This window comes from Coffea eugenioides, chromosome 6 (genome assembly GCF_003713205.1).
Source record: "Coffea eugenioides isolate CCC68of chromosome 6, Ceug_1.0, whole genome shotgun sequence".
NCBI classification, from domain to species: domain Eukaryota; kingdom Viridiplantae; phylum Streptophyta; class Magnoliopsida; order Gentianales; family Rubiaceae; genus Coffea; species Coffea eugenioides.
This window is the reverse complement of record NC_040040.1, coordinates 870,073-889,228: the sequence shown is the minus strand read 5'-3', so window position 1 is coordinate 889,228 and position 19,156 is coordinate 870,073. Positions and strand designations below refer to the sequence as shown.

General features: G+C 37.7%; 2 protein-coding genes across 8 annotated transcripts; one reads left to right on the top strand and one right to left on the bottom strand.

Annotated features, from left to right (window-relative positions):
* The first annotated feature begins 1,845 nt into the window (after nt 1-1,845).
* On the top strand, nt 1,846-5,231 carry LOC113776165 (BTB/POZ domain-containing protein At3g05675). 3 transcript variants are annotated; one of them, XM_027321271.1, is made up of 4 exons: nt 1,846-1,918; nt 3,134-3,257; nt 3,435-3,490; nt 3,765-5,231. In XM_027321271.1, the coding sequence occupies exons 3-4, from the start codon at nt 3,479-3,481 to the stop codon at nt 5,064-5,066; spliced, it is 1,314 nt and encodes a 437-aa protein (XP_027177072.1). In that variant the 5' UTR covers nt 1,846-1,918; nt 3,134-3,257; nt 3,435-3,478; the 3' UTR covers nt 5,067-5,231. The 3 variants fall into 3 exon arrangements, with proteins under 3 accessions (XP_027177072.1, XP_027177070.1, XP_027177071.1); XM_027321269.1 differs by having other exon boundaries at nt 3,134-3,302; XM_027321270.1 differs by lacking the exon at nt 1,846-1,918 and adding an exon at nt 2,921-3,005 and having other exon boundaries at nt 3,134-3,302.
* A 2,629-nt stretch (nt 5,232-7,860) lies between these two features.
* LOC113775508 (BEL1-like homeodomain protein 1) lies at nt 7,861-12,950 on the bottom strand. 5 transcript variants are annotated; one of them, XM_027320419.1, is made up of 7 exons: nt 12,843-12,950; nt 11,970-12,021; nt 11,470-11,638; nt 10,285-11,249; nt 9,300-9,673; nt 9,125-9,185; nt 7,861-9,050 (listed from the first exon to the last, which is right to left on the bottom strand). In XM_027320419.1, exons 4-7 carry the CDS (start codon nt 11,179-11,181, stop codon nt 8,211-8,213), a joined length of 2,172 nt encoding a protein of 723 aa, XP_027176220.1. In that variant the 5' UTR covers nt 11,182-11,249; nt 11,470-11,638; nt 11,970-12,021; nt 12,843-12,950; the 3' UTR covers nt 7,861-8,210. The 5 variants fall into 5 exon arrangements, with proteins under 5 accessions (XP_027176220.1, XP_027176219.1, XP_027176217.1 ...); XM_027320418.1 differs by having other exon boundaries at nt 11,970-12,018; XM_027320416.1 differs by lacking the exon at nt 12,843-12,950 and adding an exon at nt 12,196-12,591.
* Nucleotides 12,951-19,156: the final 6,206 nt, after the last annotated feature.

Genomic DNA, 19,156 nt, shown 5'->3' with positions numbered 1-19,156 from the left:
ATATGTTTTTTTTTTCCTGGCTACGTACAAAAGTAAAATGGAGGTATTGCATGATTGAGAAACGAGATGAAGTTTTCTGTATATGCTAACTTTTTTGTTCTTATAAAAAAGAACAAGAAACAACATAAATGATACTCCCTTTTGTTGCGTCAAAAAACTAAAACGAACTCCATTCCAGTGGCTGGAGAGGATCATGCAGGACACCAGTCATCAAAATGCACAGTATAACAGAAAAAATGTAATACCAAAACTCTAGGGATACACAAACAACGAATCCATTAGATGTAAAACGACATTAATGAAGAGATGATCTTGAGAAGCTTTGCGTGTTTTTCTTAATTACATATTTACAATCGCATGATATTTCATAGGGGTCTAACAACAAGTTTTCAATCTTTGATATGGTGGGTAAGATTGAAATTTCAAAATTTAGAGATTCTGACTCTAATTTTCATTCTTTCTCTTCATTTCTAAAATCCCACCCCTCAGATAAAATAAAAAAAAAAAAAACCCACCCTCCTCTCTTGTGAAGAAAAAAAATAAAAGAAAAAATTTTCAACTTTTGGAGCAGCGAGGTGTGCATCATACGTGCCTCGAGGATTTGTGGGTTGGGGGAGAATGAAGTGTTCATCCATCCATTTCGATTTATGTAGCTGCTCAAGGACATTTTATACTCTTGTTCTGCAAAAGTATCCCGCGAGACGAATGGCTTAATCTCGCAGTCGGTTTGACTGTTTGTCCTATACTCGTAGGGTAACGACGAAAACGCGTAAGGGAAGAAGTATGACCAACTGCAATCGTAATTGGACTCAACCATTCAATTCTGCCATGGATTAATTTTTTATATATTGATAATTTAATAATTTTTTTAATATTAACACTTTTAGATGTATGTCGTATGTGCATGAGAATTTCATATTTGAATTCATATTATATAGTATGATGCATATTTGTTAATATAAAAAGGAATTATATATTGAGTAATAGTGTATAAAAAAATTATCCTTACATGATTTGACATAGAATATATTCTCACGAATGAATGATCGAACGAATTGCTTCTAGCAACGTCACTTTGCAAAGCTTGAAAAATGATTGTACTTACTTTTTAACTTTCCTGTTTTCATACTTTGGTCATACCCAATAGTAGTGTATTTCGTATGGAAAATGAGAGCATGATCACACTTAGGTTCTACGTCTACCCCTAGGGGTGCAGGGTCTGAAAATATTTTGTACGGGAATTAATAGTCAACTGCGTTCGTCAATTGGAAACTTACTTCTGCGAGGAATTTATATATTAGGGTCTGTTTAATTAGTTTAATATAAAATATTTTTATATTTTCACACGATTTCTAGTGGTAAGCTATAACTTTAAAAGTCACAAACATGTATATGACTCTACTTCTATCATTTGCGATTTTAAATTGTCGAGAAAGTTCTCACATATTAGGTTGGAAATAGCTAAAATTTAGAGATGAGGAGATCGAATTACGATGGATTTTAGAAAATTAGCGACTAGAAGTGACATGTTATTTTTAGAGTTACGTCCGCTATCACATTATTTTTATTACATATATATATATATATATATATATATATATATATTACAATTTCACCACGGAAAGACACGGAACATGTCACGTGTAGAAGAGGCAAACTAGATTCGATTTCAATACAATCCGTTGGCCCAATTAGTTTTCGAATAGGCAACAATCTTCTTTTAGACCAACTCAAAATCTTCTAAAAATTGGGCCTAAGGTCCACTACTTGCTCACAAACAATCTTCTTAAAAATGGGCCTAAGGCCCACTGCTTGCTCAGTTTGGAGACATGAGCTAAGGGTAAGAAGAGCTAGACAATGGAAGACAGGTAAAGGAGAGAGAAACTCGTTCTGTCGTGCAGCTGCAGAGGATGGGAAGGTATGCTGTCCGTGTCTTCATGTTAATCCTCATCCAAACTTCTTCTTCTAAACTGCTTGTAGTATTATACTTTCTATGCAGTTATTTTGTAATTTTGAAGTAATTCAAGATATGCTGGCCCCTTTCATTCTTTACAACGACGAACTTAGCCCTGGGGCTGTTTTTTTTTTTTTTTGTTTTTTTATTGGGGGGGGGGGTGTTCAAATGTTGCTTCAGTTCCCGTTTGCCCTCTTGTTCAATTTGTCTTGATTTTATTTAGTGGACTTCTTTCACTAGTGTTTCATCCCCCATTATGTGTTCTATTTTTTACTTTTGCGGGTTTTATGTAATAGGAAAACTCAATCTTCGTTAGATACTACCTCGTATGATTCGTTAAAGAAAACCTGACCAAACAAAAAAAAAAAAGGGAAATGCTTGGTCTTTTTTTCTTTATTCCCTTTTCCCCCTTTTACTTTCTCCTCTTTTTGGCTTAAATTTCAGCAGTCATACTTGGGGAGTAGTCCTTATGTACAGAATCTACCTGGAATTTTGTTCGTAGTTCCTAGTTATATGTTTTCAACTTCGTTTTGTGGGACTATTGCCTGATAATTATATGAACATTTTTTTTGGTTTAATGTGGCCGTTCTGTAATTCAGAAACAGCTTACCTTTCGGCATACTAGTTTTCATTCAATTTAGCCTTGAGTTCCAAAAATTGTAGTTACATTTCTTTCTGGTCATAATTTTCAGCATTGCAGAATTTACCACCTTAAAAACCTTCAAATGGACATCTAGTTTCATGTTCCTTTTTTCTTCGGTAGAAAATCTTCTCAGTGGCATTTGATTTATGGTAAAGCATATTAATTAGTGTGGATAAATTTGCTACATTTTGTTATATTGGTTTGTGCGATCCTAAGTTGGTATAAAGAAATCACTTTACTTATTCTTATCTTGGACATCATAATTGACTTTTTCAGTATAGTATAATGACAAACTAATTCTTCCTTCTCATTATTAATCAATTCATTTTGTCTGGTTTTGTGGGATTTTAGCATGTGTGAACAAGCTTATGGTCTTTTGGTATTCTTTCTTGGTGGCCAATTGAGGAGGTGTGCCATAGGATCTTTTATGCTGTATTCTTTTTAGTCATTTTTTCTTTAAATTGTTTGTCATGAATCAATAGAGCATGTATCATATTCTTAAACTGAGGATTTTGTGTCATGTTGTTAATCATCAGGTAAAACATTGGTACGGCATTTTCACCTCCGGTCTCGTTAGGGTGTAGAAGAGGAGATTTATTGAATGAGTGATTGCATGTGCTGATGGTTAATCTTGGTGCAGCAATAAGGGTGCCCATGGGGGTTTAGTAGTTGAACAAACCCGAAGTAGCTTCTCCACATTTGCTGGTACAACTGTGTATTCTAAAGATTTTGACTTCACAATCTGCGGTTATTATACTCTTGAATTTATTTTAATATTTATCTCTAATGATGCTATCAAGCTTATATCATATTGCATAATTCATCTTCTAAAAACAGGTGCTATCATATGTTCAATCTTGACCAGCATTCATGAGTACCTAATGGAGTCACCGGTAAGTTACTTTGTTGCCTAAAGATTTTTGGGTCATATAGGTTACATTATCATTTTAAGCATTTGGGCAAACAAAAGGTTTTTTTCCCTCATTTTTTCTTGGGAACTATTTACAATGGATAAGCTGTTATTGAATTTCTGTAAATCTGACATTCTAAAAATTCATTTTTTGGTTCAAATCATCATTTCTTATTTAGTTCGTCTTCGTTGGGATGCCAAGTTGAAGTTCGAAATTCTACTACTTTAATGTTCTTTCTTTGCTCTTGTTGTCTCAGCACAATAAATCAAATTCCCCACATGAGATTGGTGATCGCTTAACGAGTGATGTTGTCGTAAGGCTTAGGACAGAAGAAGGTCGGGACGATTGGGTATATTGTCATTCAGAGATCTTAGTTGACAAGAGCAAGTATTTTGCTGACCGATTATCTGACAATTGGCCAACATGCCAGATTCTTGACTCACGCAACTGCGTTGAGGTATATTGTGAAGAATCTGACTTTGACTACCATGTCAATGCCCTCCGACTCTTCTATGTCAGGAGAGATGGTTCATTAAGCGACATGTGGAATGGCGTAAGAAATGCTATAGGCATACTGCAAGTGGCCGTGAACCTGGGGTGCCCACAAATCATTACGGCATGTGTTGAATATTTGGAAGCTGTCCCATGGGAAGAATCAGAGGAGGAGGAGATTTTGAAAATCATACCTGGCATGGGATCACAAGTGGAACCAATTCTTGCCCGACTCCAGCCAGTCAATCACACTTCTATAGTCAAGATTTTTCTCTCTACTCTTCAAATTGCCACCTCATCACCCCCTTCACAAATGAATGATCTGAAAACCTCGGCTCAGGAACAGCTCGAGTACATGCTAACTGAGGATGATGATGCTCCTTTATTACCAGCTGATGAGGGGATAAAGTTTGAGGTACTACAATGTGTCAAGAGAATGTTCAAGAAATTTAGGTATCTTGTAGAGTCTTTGTATTGTGGTCGCCAAGATTCAGTGTCCAAGACAGGTGAAATTCAGTTTTTCCATTCATGTTTGATAGACTTGTCATGGGCTTACCAAATATTGGCCAAGCTGGAATGTGTCAAGGATTTTGTTTGCTGCTGGATGGAACTGTCAGAAAGTATCATCAATGTTCTTAATTTAGCAATTCCATTGATGGAGACAAAGTTAAAGGTTCTTGAAGTAACAGCAAAAGTTATAGAAGCCATAGGGTATGGCACTGTTGTCTTGCCTGCTACAAAACGCTTTCACATGGTGAAGGTTTGGCTTCCATTTGCTAGGGTTGTGAAATCATTGATGGATACTATCAGTGGGGATGATGAGAATGATCTGGCAATAAAAATTGATGGTGAGCTCTGGCAGTCGTTGGAATCAGCTTTTGTTTCACTAATTCTTACATTGCCATCTAGTGATCAGGCAGAGATTTTGACGGAATGGTTGGCTTGTAAACATATTCAGTATCCTGACCTGACTGAGGCATTTGAAGTGTGGTGTTACAGGTCCAAGGTTGCCAAGCGAAGGCTGGCATTGCTTGGTGGAAAAAATGGTTTGACTAACATAGAATAATAACATATCTTACTTAAATTTTGGTTTTATTTTGTGATAGTTTTAGTAGGCCATTCAAATAGAAAACAAGAGAATTTCTTTAATGCCTGAACCAGAGTGCGACTTGAAAGCTAAAACATATTCAGATTGGAGTAAAGAATGGTCGATGGTTCAATTTTTTGAAAATCCTGTCTAATTCATCTCTTGCGCCAAACAACTAATTACAACTTGGTAATTTATCTCTCCCAGGCATTGCTATAACATGACCTAGTCAGATGCATTCCAGCTATTCTGTTCCTGTCATCTGAGTTACGATTATTGTGAAAGAATTATCTGTTCTGATATATCTTCTGATGTATCTGGCTTTAGTTCCTGATGTGGTATGTGCTTTGCCAAGAATTATGCCTTAAAACGCTTGTTTTCAGGTGGTTTGTCTCTTTTGAACTTACTGCTTACTTTGATCACTGATGTATTCTTTTCGTTTTCTTTAAAGAAAGATGATGTATTTTTTCGCTTTGGAATGTAGTTAATGGTAAAAATTTATAGCAGCAAATTTCAGATTGTCAGCTATTTACTCTGTTCGCCATATCCTTTTGTTTTTTTTGGACTTGAAAAATGCGTCATTCATTCAAACTAAATCTGCAGAATACAGCATTGAATGGGGAAGTTAACAAACCAAACTCTACTTGTCGCAAAGGACAATGACAGTTTTGACAGAATATGTGCTTGAACATTATTGTTAACTCTTTTAGCATGATCGACTCTTTAACAATATCAAACTCATTCAACATGATTCTGATGCCATGAATAAGGTTGCCAATCAAGGGCAAATCAGGCTCATTGTTGTTTATCTTCTGAACAATAGATAAAGCATCCCCTTCCAATTCAAAGTGAGTGATTCTATACTTCATGGTGATCTGCAAAGCTCTGAGAAAAGCTATACATTCCACTTGTTCAGCACTAAAGCCTCCTATGATTCTTTCAGCCATTGTGGCTTCAACCTGACCCAAGTGGTTTCTTACAGTCAGTCCTACAGCAGCTTTGTCTTCAGAAAAAGCCCCATCAACATTTATTTTTAAAAGGTGCTCCTCAGGTGTTCTCCATATACTCCTTTCTACAATTCTACTCTTTTCATTTTTGGGGTGCAAGTTCCTGTACTGTTGTAAAAAGGCCATAGCATATTCACTTAGTTGCGATGCATCTCTGTCTTTACCTTCAAAAATCCTCTGATTCCTGCACTTCCAAGTCATCCACATAGTTGTTGCTATAAGTTCTGCCGCAAGTTTGCCTTCTGCCTGCATTTAGCAATCAAACCAGTCTTTGAAGTTTGAAGCAGTGATCTATCATAAATTTGATGAACTCCTGAGTTCCTCCAAACTTCCTGTGCATAGTCACGAGCAAAGAAAGCATGCTTAGCAGCAGTTATGTATTTCACCTTCTTACAAGGCTCGACATGGGATTTTTCATTTTTTTCTGTGACATTCAGTAATAGACACAGAATTTCAGCTTTCAGCATATCAAGATTAACAATCTTTCTGCTTTCAAACCCCCAACACCACCAGCCCCCCACCCTTCCCCTTCTTTCCCCCACCTCCCTTCAGGAACCTCAATGTCATTTTGTAGCCTAGGATTACAAGATTATTGGTTTTCCCCATTTTATCAAAAAAAAAAAAAAAACAAAAAAGGACTATGTAGCCTGTGAATACGTAGATATTGCCTCATTAGGTACCTAATGTCAGGTCCATTTCAGGAACAAATGAACATCCCAATTTTATTTTTTTTTTTCTTGATGGAAGTTTGCACATTCATTTTTTCTTTTTCAGATGTTTTTCCTTCAAATCGTAGATCTGCTTTAAGAGGATAACTTTAGGAGGAGAGGCGTGCGAAGAAGGGGTCTTTCAATGCTTTGCACCAGACCAGAGGGTAAATGCCAAAGGAGACACTATCACCGTCGGTAGGGTCACATCGACCCGTAGCTTCCAAAGCAGTGAATGGCTTGTCCGGGATAAGGTCTAAATGTAAAGTGGTCCTATGCCATCAAAAACTTTTTTGACATCAAACTTTAAAAGCTAGTGCAGTCTTCTACTCAGGCAAGCAATGTTCTAAACAAACATCAATTTCAGCTGCAAATTATTATCGGATGTAGTTCATAAGCAGAGGTAATTGCCACTTTTGGCACATTACCTTTTCAATTGATGGATGATCGTGCAACAAGAAATCAGGTTCTCCTCCCATTTGACTATTGTCCTCGTGCTTCTTTTTTGCGACCTACCGAGTTTTCCTTTTCTTTTAGAAACAGATTATTCCTATGCAGACACATTATCCGCTAAAGTTTGTCATCTTTGGAAAAGATTTGCGCAGCTGATATTGGATTATCCTGGATCCTTTATGTTATTTTGTCTCGAAATAGAAAAAAACATTAGAAAATGTGATGGCTGATTTATATGTGCTGTGAGGGAGAGGCCGCCGATCAGTTCACACTTCAGTCGGAGCAGTTTTCATGGTCTCAAAGATATGCAAGTCAATTTTCCTGCAGAACCCACTCTCTAATTGTCTACATTTTCGCTACTCCTGTATAGGCCTTCGTGACTTGAAACGATCAAAGAATCATGCAGGGCTGTTTCATGTAGTTAGAAAGTCAGGAGTTAGAATTCTTCTTTCTTGTGTCCGACAATGTGTGAATTGTATTCTTTCATCAATTCGACAAGTAGATAGAATGGTGCCAGAATGTCTAATAAATTCTTCCGCAAAACCTGTTAAGCGGTTAATTGTATACCCAGTCAATGTCACCAAACAAATTCGTAATTGAGACAAGTATGAAAAGGAGACAGCATTTATAATGTGTAGTGTTTATTTTCTATACCACCCAAAAATAACTAGTCTCCATTACACTATTACAGTCGTTCTATTTTATCTGAAGCAACAAAATTAATATACAATCCTCAGCCATATCTACTAAATAAAGCCTAAACTATCTAAATATATCAAAAAGTCGAACCTGCAAGTATAGACCTGTACTATGAGGAAATATTGATGTTCTTTACACTACTATGGCATCCCCTTTTTCCTAGTAAATAAAGGGAGTTGAAGAAAATAGTAGAAAACAGCGGTGATCCCTGATCAGCATTCACCTATGCCTGCCCTTACCCTTGCTCTACTGAATCTTCAAGCTACAAAGTCTGGCAACAACTGTGCAGCGAACCTCTTGCGGTTCTGAATGTTGATGTTCTCATATACACTAGTCGAGTGACTAGATGTCGGGGTACCTAAACCGCCATAATCATTTGCTTCGCCAATTTCTACTCCTCTACCCAATTGTATATTTTGGTTCGGCAGAAAGTTTTGATGGTGTCCTGAAATGGAGAGATTTTCGCAATGCGGGAGCCCCAGAGTGAGGGAGACTCCATTACCTGAATATGGCCCTGGAAATTGATCGCTGCTAAACCTGCCAATTTCAGCAATTGGGTATGAACCAAATCCTCCAATGAAATTTGTTGGTGCCCCAAGTAACGAAAATCCTTCTCTGTTCTGCCTCTCATTGACGAACTTCATCGACAGTTGCTCATTGTTTGACTCATTGGGCTTTGCATCGATACTCACTGATGGAACGCTGCTTGGAGAGTGTAACATGTCTGCGCTTCGCAGTTTCTTAGGGCTTCCTTGGGTTATGCTGTCCATTTCTGGTGAACCGATTAGGTTGAAACCGGACTGATTCTGGATGTGTATTCCAGGTGGAGATGCTGTAGGAGACATTGAAATTGGACTAGTGACGTTCTGGTTTGCAAGATGGTCCTGTTTTGAGATAAAACCTTTGTTTTGAATCTCCAAGCTCGAGCTTTTCTCCTGCAGAGCATTGGATTTGGATCCTGAATCTTCGTTTTGCTCACTTTTGCTCGTTTTCTCCTCGGAGCCATTCTTTTCATGTTCCTTCATCTCCTCCGTGTACATTTCCTCAACCATTGGCTTCCAAAGTCGAACTCGGGCATTAATGAACCAATTTGACACCTGTATATCGGTAGAGTTTAGGCCCCGTTGGCGATAGGTAAGCAATGTCTGGGAACGTGAATATTATCAATTACCTGACTCCTAGTAAGCCCCGTCTGTTTGGCAAGCATGAGCTTGTCTGAGTCCTTGGGATAACTGCATTCATCAATCACGAATTGAATCGCGTCAGTTTAATCAAAATCTTTCTTCCAATTCAACAGTCTAAATTGAATTTCGACAGAGTAGTAGGTTAGATATGACAACACATACGGGTGGAGGAAGTGTTCGAAGAGCCAAGCACGAAGAACAGAAACAGATCGCTCGGGCAGCCCTCTTTGGGGTCTCCAAGCATTGTGCTGGATCATTCCCAATTGTTGGAGAGCTCTTTGTTGTCGAAGTTGATTATCAACGAATTTAAGCCTTGATCCCTCTATTTTCCCACCGAAACTGTCTTCTTCGCCTAAGCTCTTGCTTGCAGCTCGTATTTGGCCTAATATTGCGTCTTTAAGGCATCGAAATTGCTTCGAAATCGTTTGCAAAGCCAGGGCTGTGTATGTCTTCGCAGAACCAATTCCTGCTGCTTGTTCGAACCAAGAAATGACAATCTGCATTTGATTGTGATACTGTCTGTACCTCTGCTCCACCTTTCATACCCACGCATTGGAAGAAAGAAAACACTAAGTTATAAATGTATATACAGAGCATCCGCATTCATTAAGGCAACAGAAGAACTGACAATTCTCATGATAGCCCCGTAAATGAACGCTAACCTACTTCTTCAAATTGAATTATGAGAACACAAGGGGACGACAAGTTCAGGATCTCAAGAGAATTGCACAAATTGAATGCGGAAATCATTTTTTATACGGAAAATTCAACCAGTAGTACGGAGTAATAGTAGTGTTAAAAAAAAAAAAATTTTTAAAAGTAAGGTAGAGAACTCCAGTTAGATTTTCGAGAAAGGAATTATTGAAGGGAAATTTTCATGAGATCATGATTATTTGATAGCTACTCCTGCAAAGATCTGATATCCCACTCAAAGTGATGGAGACCTGACTCAGCCTTCCGTACCCTTGGGGCCGTTTTCACAACAAAAGAAAATAAACCACAGTTGAAGCCTTAACGTAGTTGCTTCAAAGTTGAAAATCACTTTCAGTTTATCGTTTATAGTACTATGCTTGCATGCTTTCAAAATCAAATCTTGGCTTCTCTACACCATAGAGCACAACATCAACAGACCGAAAAATAGCCTTACCTCATCAAGCATGTTAACCAGCTTTGCTTTCTTCATCTGTATTTCCTGTCTCTCGGCGGTGGTAAGCTCGGCACTGCGCTTGGCACTGTTCTCTCTTCCATTCTGACCTTCTCCGGCAGTGGCCGTCATCTCGGATGACTCTCCTATCTCCTTGGCCTGCCCATTAGCACCTTTAGCAGTTGCCGCACCACTTTTTACTCCCTTGCCAACATTGACAACTTCATCAAGGAGCTCTTGAGCTGCCTTCAAGTACTTAGAACTCAATAGCACACTTTGCATGCCGTTCACTCCGTTGGAAATCCCCGAGGCCGAGGAGGATGATCCCCCAGAAACCCTCACGTCATCCCCGCCAGTTGGAGATATGGCCGTAACCAGAGGCTGTGATGGGATTTCACGTTCAGGCCTAAAGGACCCGTACGCAGGCTGTTGAGAAGAGAGGCTCAAGGAGAGTCCTTGCTGGGCGCGTGACACTTCACGCGCCGCCCCAAGGTCCATGGCTGGGCTGTACAGGTTGTACTGGAGGCGAGGGAGGAAGGCGTGAAGGGCTGAGATGTCTTGCACAGACGCAGCGTGAGGTTGGTGGTCATGGGATGAGGTAGCTGCGGTGGCGGTGAGAGGGATGCCGACAAACTGTTGCGTGGGGGAAGGAGGAGGTGGCGCGTGGGGAACGTTCAGAGAGTTGGCTCCAGGTGCTGCTGAAGGTCCAGGAGTGTTGGAGGAGTTGAGGAAAACGAAGTTGCTGGGTGGTTGGACTTGGACTTGGACGTGAGGCGGCGGTTGATGTGTGTCAGAGTATCCACCGACGTAGCCAGCATGGTTCATGAGAATCAGAGTTTGCAAGCCATGATCCCCGCCGCCTCCTTGGATTTCCGAATTCCCATGAAAGTACGTCGCCATCGTGATCGGACTCTCTTTTATCTTTTTTTGCTGAATTACCTTCTTTTTCCTGTTCCTACAAACTAGTACTACATCAATGGAAAGAGACTACGTTAGCCTTCACTTCATTTCACATCCAATCCCAATAAATAGTTAAATACCCCCGAATACACACCCACCCCCATAACCAAAAAAAAAAAAATTTCCATCATCACATCCCACACATCTTATATAGAAATATAATACTACTACGAGTTAGCTTGCTGCTACTCAGTACTCACATATATACACACACACGCGCGTATGTACCTGTTGGTCATATGAAGCTCTTAAACAACCTAGTTGGTCGACATAGTATTCAACCCATTCGGTTGGTCCTCCAGCTGCAGGGACTACTGTTCCGAAAGAGGTTAAAAAGCTCTTAAATTGACCGTGGAGACTCGGAAGGCTTGAAGCTAGTCTTCTGATCAGATAAGGCCTGAAAATTGCAGAGGAGGATAAACCAATGATTAACATAAACAGTCCCCATACCTAAGCCGCCAGGCTGGTCGATCAATCAGTGGAACAAACTGCAGGATTAATCTTGAACATGATAACTTGGGATTTGGGATCATCAGTTTCAGTTTCTATTCTAATAATTTCTACTCAGGGTTCCTTTAGATATTGAAAAGGAGCACGGGATTTGGGAAGAAGAGAGAAAAGTCGGAAACAATACATATAGGGAGAGGAGAGGAGGAGAAAATCAGAAAAGACAGATATCTGGAATGATGTATACATAGTTAATATATCATAAATTAATTGGTACGTACCCTGTGGTTCGAAACTCTCGTATGGCACGTGTTCCGTCATTAACATCATCTGCTGCAACAAAGTAAGAAGAATTTTGAGATACAGTGACAGAAAAAAAACCATATCAGATTGCGAGTGAGAGAGAGAGAGAAAGAGAAAGGGAGGGGGTTAAAAAGAGCATGCAGTTTTATGGCTAAATTACATGAGAAAAGATGCATCAAGTTGAAGACCATAGAGAGGCCATACCTTTATGTCTATAGTCTATACCAAGCTTACCTAGGCGATCTTTATATATCTATCTATAGATTGTTGTAGCAGCTGAGATGGGATGATATATATATGTATATGTATATGTATATATCTCTCACTCACTCAGTAGTCCCTTTACTTCTCTGCTGTCGGACTCAAATCAATAACTCTTCCTATCCCTCCCAACTTGACAGGGAAAAAACGGAAGTGAAGGTGGGCTGTGTTTTGGAGGGCGAGGTGGGGGTGGGGGGAGAGAGAGAGAGAGAGAGAGAGAGATCAAAGAGAGATGGGGCTAAAAAGGTAGAGAAAAAGATGCTCATCTTTATTCACTCATTTATCCACACACTTGAGTAGCTAGGTACCATTTCTTTTTCTTAGTATTGTTACGATAGGACGGAGGAGGAAAATTCCACTCCCTTCAAATTAAGAAGCAAGGAAAGAAAGGAAGTCCAGTCCCACATGATATTACTATGAACTCTTGCCTCATGTATGCTAAAGATTTACCCATTTCTTGATGTCATCCTCCCTTTTTCTTTCATTCATTCTTTCTTTCTTTCTTTCTTTCTTGTTGTGGGATTTTTCGTTTCTTTTTTTTTTATTTTTACTTTCTATTGGCTAGTTGGAGACTTGGAGGGGTGAAGTACCTGCGAATTGATCAAAGAAGGGGAGTGATTTGACCTTGTTTTGCAAATCATTTGATGCAGGCAGGCCAGGCACCTGCGTTGTTTGATGAGCTACAAAGAACTTTTCAGAGTGAGAAAGATATAGATGTAGATGGGTTTATGTGTGCGACTATGTGTGTGTGTGTGTGTGTCTTTGTTTCGTTACATATATGTAAAATCAATGCTATCATCAAAGTGTGTCAGAAGATACAAACAGCTGAAAAACGAGGAAATGTCCCCCTCCACTAAAGATTATGCAGATTGTTAATATAATATCATCAGAAATTAATAATAATAAATTTTTTAAATACAAACGGGTAGAAATCTCGGAGGAGGAGAAGAAGATGATGATGATGATGATGATGATGGTGATCTACTATGGAGTAGCATTAGGGGGGAAGGGATAGAGAGAGGGTCCCCTCTTTCATTATTGATTGCTCTTTTGTCTTTCTTCTTTCTCATTTCCTTTTTTTTCTTTCCAATATCTTGAATTGGTATTTTTTGTGGCTGGATGATAGAGTTTGAAGATAAAGCAATTAAAAGGCCAAGTAGCACATATGGCCAACCACCATGACACCTACTTAATGCCCAAAAAAGTTATAATAACATTGCATCTACTTTTTTTTTTAATCAATAAAGTGGGCTTCAATCAAGAAAATCTAATTCCTACTAATATCATACTATATTGCCTCTGTTTATATGCTCTTGATTTCAGCTTGGCCATCTGTATTTGAAATTTGAAAATTTCAACCTTCAATTGTTTAATTAGTCATTACCTACCGCAAAAAAAGAAAATTAAAATGATAGCATAGCATCGTAACTACCCAGCATATATAATCTTCTTCTAGTATCCATTGATATTGTCCTTGCTGAATGCTGGCCACCGAGCAAATTCATACTATTTTTCTTATATATATATATATATAATGGATTTGATATTAGTGCTGACAAATTACACAATGTTGAAGTTTCCAGGGATGACACTCAACTCGTTTTATTTTATTACTTCCCCCTCCCCACAGCTGAACGCTTTCTTCAGTTTGAAACGACTCCCCTACAAATTTAGAGTTTTCATGAGCTCCCAAAGACTTGAGAACTTTTTACCTACAATCCCGTATTTATTACTTAACTGCATTTGCCCCAAGAAATATATGAGTTTGGATAGTGGATTATTTAGGTTAATTTTCGGAAACAAATGCTGTAAATTTTTTTGATATAATGTATGTGAAATAAAAAGGTGGTTAAAAAAAGTGTTGATGATGCAATTTAGCAAACAAAGGAGGTGGTGTGGTAAAACGTTAGGATTGATAACAGTGCTTCGGTTCTCAACAGCAGGGCTCCATTATTCTTTGCGAAGGCCGAGCGTTCTAGTTCAAATTGAAGTGCAAATAACAAACACTACTAGCTAGTGCCAGGGAGGGGATTCGTTGCCAATTTACTCATGTTCTTTCATTCTACTCTATCTCCTTGAGTTGTGAAAAAAAAATATATATATATATATTCTAGTTGTAGAACCATATTCTTGAACAATACGAAGACCGTGGAAAACATCAAGCCAAATTCCGGGAATTAGATGTATTCCATCTAAAATTGTTTGTTCATTAATTAACAGGCTAAACAAAATTCCGTTCCAGAAGGTACAAGTAATCTATCTCTTGGCTCATCAGCTCTTGTCATCAACTGTCATGTCTCCAAGAGTATTTAATTTCCCAAGAACCCCTAACTTCCTAAGATTCTCCCCTAAAGGACTGCACAGTATTTTTATAGTATTTGTTAATGCATGCTTTTCATTTTTGTCCCCCGATGAGTGATGAGTGATGAGTGATGATGATGGCTGTGGTGACTCGCGTACCAATAGCTACAGATAAATTAGGATCTTCTTAATTACCCGCATTAACATGATTCTTTACAAAACTTTTGGCAGCACATATGAATATTTATCCATCAGCCCTGGAACTATTCTCTTCTCTGTGTCTGAAGCAGACAGGGACGGTGTCCATGCCAAGGTTTCTTGAGGAGGTCTTGCAGTCGCATTCCCTGGACAGCTTCTCGCCAATTCATATCATGCATTAGATTAGATATGCTTAATTAATTTTTCCTAATAAAAAAATCAGCACCATTTTAGGTAAATTTCGATGCTCTTTTTCTAATCATGTTGGACATGTCAGTACTTGCAGCTCCTGACTATATATATATATATATTTTTAAAAAAATTAGGTAGGTCGGTATATATGATCGATACTTTTGTGAACAGCTGTAGCTTTTCCTAAAGTGTTTATGATAATGTTTTATATGCATGGAGATTTGCCTTGACCACAGTAACAAGTTAGGGTTCTTTAGGCTTCTGGGTAAACAAAGTGGAGTGAAAAACACCCCCTCACCTCACCCAAAGAAAGAAAAGAAAACAAGAATTCTGCGAAGCCCTGATGTCGTTGGATGTGAGCATCTTTCGTCACATTTACAATATACAACTGATTGTCGGTATATCAATTGTTACTATCGACCTAATGAGTATTGGCTTTTGACAGTGCTAAAAATATAGAAGAAGGATAAACCATGGAATATTTATTTACCTTTCAAAAAGTTTTATCGACCTTTTTCAATCTCAATCTGAAGTCAAGTCAAGGAACATTGAAAAACAGCAATGAAGTGTTTAGAACATTAGATTGAATCACAGGAGAGAATGAGAGTACAGTGGAGGTTTTTTCTTTCTTTTTTTTTTTGAGTAGATCTTATATACACTGAGAGTAAATACACTATCACCGTTGGATCTATGACACATGTGTAAAAATTAAATTTCAAAATCAAAATTTGTATAGTTATCATTCATTCAACGCTGATAGTGTATACACTGTCAGTTTAGGAAATAATAATCTTTTTTTTTTTAGGATGGATATTTTGGCTATATTGATTGAAGCTTATTGCTAGTATGGCGCATGAAATTGTTGAGCGAACTAGAATTTGTAATTTATCATACAAGTACATATTAGTATCATTTTGTTCAAGCAAAAACGAAGCGACCATTTGACTTTGATGTCTCTCGTGTGAGAAATGATCTGAGATTCTTAATTAATTACTGCTATAATATATTTGGAGAAGAAAGTTTTCAAACAGTTATGATTGTGAATCCATTAATTAGTTGTAGATGTAACCCACTAAACCGTGAATAAACACAGCACACCCTCAATTAATTAACTACTCATGACATTGCTAGTTTTAATTAGTTACTCTATTTGTACATGCCCGTACCAATGTGTCTCTCTAGTGCAGTATTACTATTCCATAATGTTTCCGAAAGCGTGAGGTACTTATCACATGGATCTAAACAATACAAAACTGCTACACCAATGTCTCATTCAATACTAAACAGATGCTATATAGTCTTTCTCGTTCTCTCTATGACTAGGTAGCAGACATGTATCACAAAGTAATAATAGACTAATGGGTAATTAATAGTAGTAATAACAAGAGGAATAATACGGATCAACATCACATTCCTCCTACCTTCAACTACAATTTGATGTTCAATCCTTTACTTGATAGTATTTTAATTGCTTCACTTCTTTACTTGATTTTTTAAAAAAAAAAAATTATTGCCAATTAATTAGTCCTTTTTCCTCTTTTCAATCCTAAATATCTTGTTATGCAGACCAGGAATGTGATTGATGTCCTTAAATAATTATGTCACATCAAAAAGACTATTTTACCATGTATTTGACAAGGAATGTGAGCATGGCGGCTGCATATTTAGATGGGGTTTTTTTTTTTAAACTCGTTAGCACACCACCTAGTATTCACCTAACTTATTATATATATACATATATTAATAATTATTATCCTTTCTTGCATTTATGTACTTTTTCTAATTAATCTCATATTTTCAAAAATATAACACTTAAAATGTATGTTAACGTATGTCTATATATAAAACAGTCGTTAGAGAAATTGTAATTAGATTTTGGAAGAGAAGTAGTCGAGGTTTTGCAATGAGCGAATGCATGCATGAAATAAATAGAAAGATCATTTTTTGTTTTGGGTTTTTGTGTGTGTGTGTGTGTGTGTGTGGGGTGGTGGTGGTGTAATCGTTGTTTGTGATATGAGAGAAAACTGAAGAAAGTAAATCTCAAGTCTTTCAAGAACACAAGTGACCGGTCCCTTTTAGCGTTTTCTCAATATAGCATCCGTTAGCTTTTGGGGCAGCTTTTGGGAATGAAATTCCCTCCATCCCTTTCATCGGAAAATGACTACGAGTAATACGACGTGAGGGATAGCACTTACATTCCAATTTCACACATTCATGACTGCCTCTTCAAGGAATATGACTGCATGAGCATGAGGCTGATACAAGTTTTTATTTTATTTTTCCTCTTTGAAAAATGGCCAATGCTGACGTCTGCCAATCCTCAAAACCATAACTATACCCCGCTCGCGTCATCCGCTTCTTGATATATGGATCATCACTTTCTTTGAGATCAAGAAGCAAACTGTTCAACATAGAATATCTTGAAAACGTGCTACATAGTAACTACTACTGCTACTTGCTAACTGCTCCCAAGTTTTGATCGCCAGCAGCTTACGATAGTAGGCAGCTACAGAAGAATATTTTGGGGCCCACTTTTTGTCTCAACAAAATATTTAAATTTTTCCTATCCCACCTAAGATAGTCATAGATAGTGTCACACACATATATATATGATTTAGGTATGCGCCGTCACATATACGAGTAAAACACCAAAAAAAAAAAAAAATCAGAAAATTTGTGGGGAGGGAAATTGGATGGAGTCCATTGGGGTAGAAATTAATTTACTGTTTTTACCGCACTAGAACTAGATGGCTGACTCGAGCATCAAATTTTACTGATTCAAAGTCAAAACATTCGTTCGTGAAATAACAACCAGTGAGAACTGCATATACAGGATGGTGCCTTCTGGGCCGAATCTGCACAAGCATAGAAACTTTATACATAGAAAGTGACCAAGCCACACCGAGCCATTTCGTTGTATGAACTTGAGCTATTCCCCTTTTTGGGTGCATTAATCACTTCCACGCAACACAAGCACCTCGTAAAAACGTCAACAAAAGAGTTTGACTCGAGAACTTGACATGATGCCAATAACAAATAATAGGGGATTTCAATGCCGAAGCTGACTTCTTCTTCTTCTTCTTAAAAAAAAAAAAAAAGAGCATTATGTGCATCAACCAGCATATATACCATACAACAATTGCTGGCAAATCATGTCCTCAAAGTGGTGAACCAATTTTTTTTTTTCCTTTTAGAAGAAAACACATACATACACGTACAAGGCTTGGTCGCGCTTTCTTCCCTCACTATTTCTCTCCACAAAAAAGAGCGATGGATGGAGAATCTCGAGAACTACTTTGAATGTCTGTCTTGAGTTATATCATCCAGCATTTTACGACCATGTCAAAATGAATGTTTCAATTTTCTTTTTCTTTTTCTTTTTTTGGGGTTTTAGCCAATGAAAAATCATGTGTGGCAAAAGAATACGTATCCAATAACGAAAATAGAGAACTATGTCTAGCTCAACATTCAAGCTATTTTTTTTTTAAAATTTATTGTTCTAACGTAGGAATATGATGGACAAGAAATTAAAAATCTAGTTGCAAAAAGTGTGTCGGACTACGAAATCGACGCCATATGGAGAACGATTGGATCTTCCAACTCATAAAATATTTTCTGAAAGCACTGTTTATTTCGTGATGACTGTTTGGAATTAAGATTAAATCTAGACAATTTTAAGTCATCTTTATGAGCACAACACAGCAGAAGCAAAATTCATTCTATCCTAAGCTGTACACTAAGATATAGTGTAAGAATTATGAGCTTTTTTGTTCTTTCTTTTTTTTTTTTTGGGTTAAATTCTACGTCATCGCTTTTTCAAATGTACTTTGATCTTTCGTGTCCTTTACCCTCGTTTCACTTAATTTTTCTGTATTAAATATCAAAATATAGTATTTTACGTCCGTCATCCAAATAACGAAAAAACGAATATACCTGCAGCCTAGATTTACCTCGTTAGTCATTTGTAGTCCAGTTCGTCAGTTTACTAGGAAACCCGAGATAAAGAAGCCGCAAGTATCTTGGGAATCGTTTGACCAATCTTAAAGAGTGCAAAGCTACATTGCGCTTTTTCCCTTTTTAACAGCGATGTTAATTACTACTTGACTAATTTTATCTCATCTCTCCAGTTTGATTGCAGAACTTAGATAACTAAAGTTAAAAATTTTTGGACCAGAGACAAGCACAAGTAGTAGTAGTTGAGAAAGTAGACAAA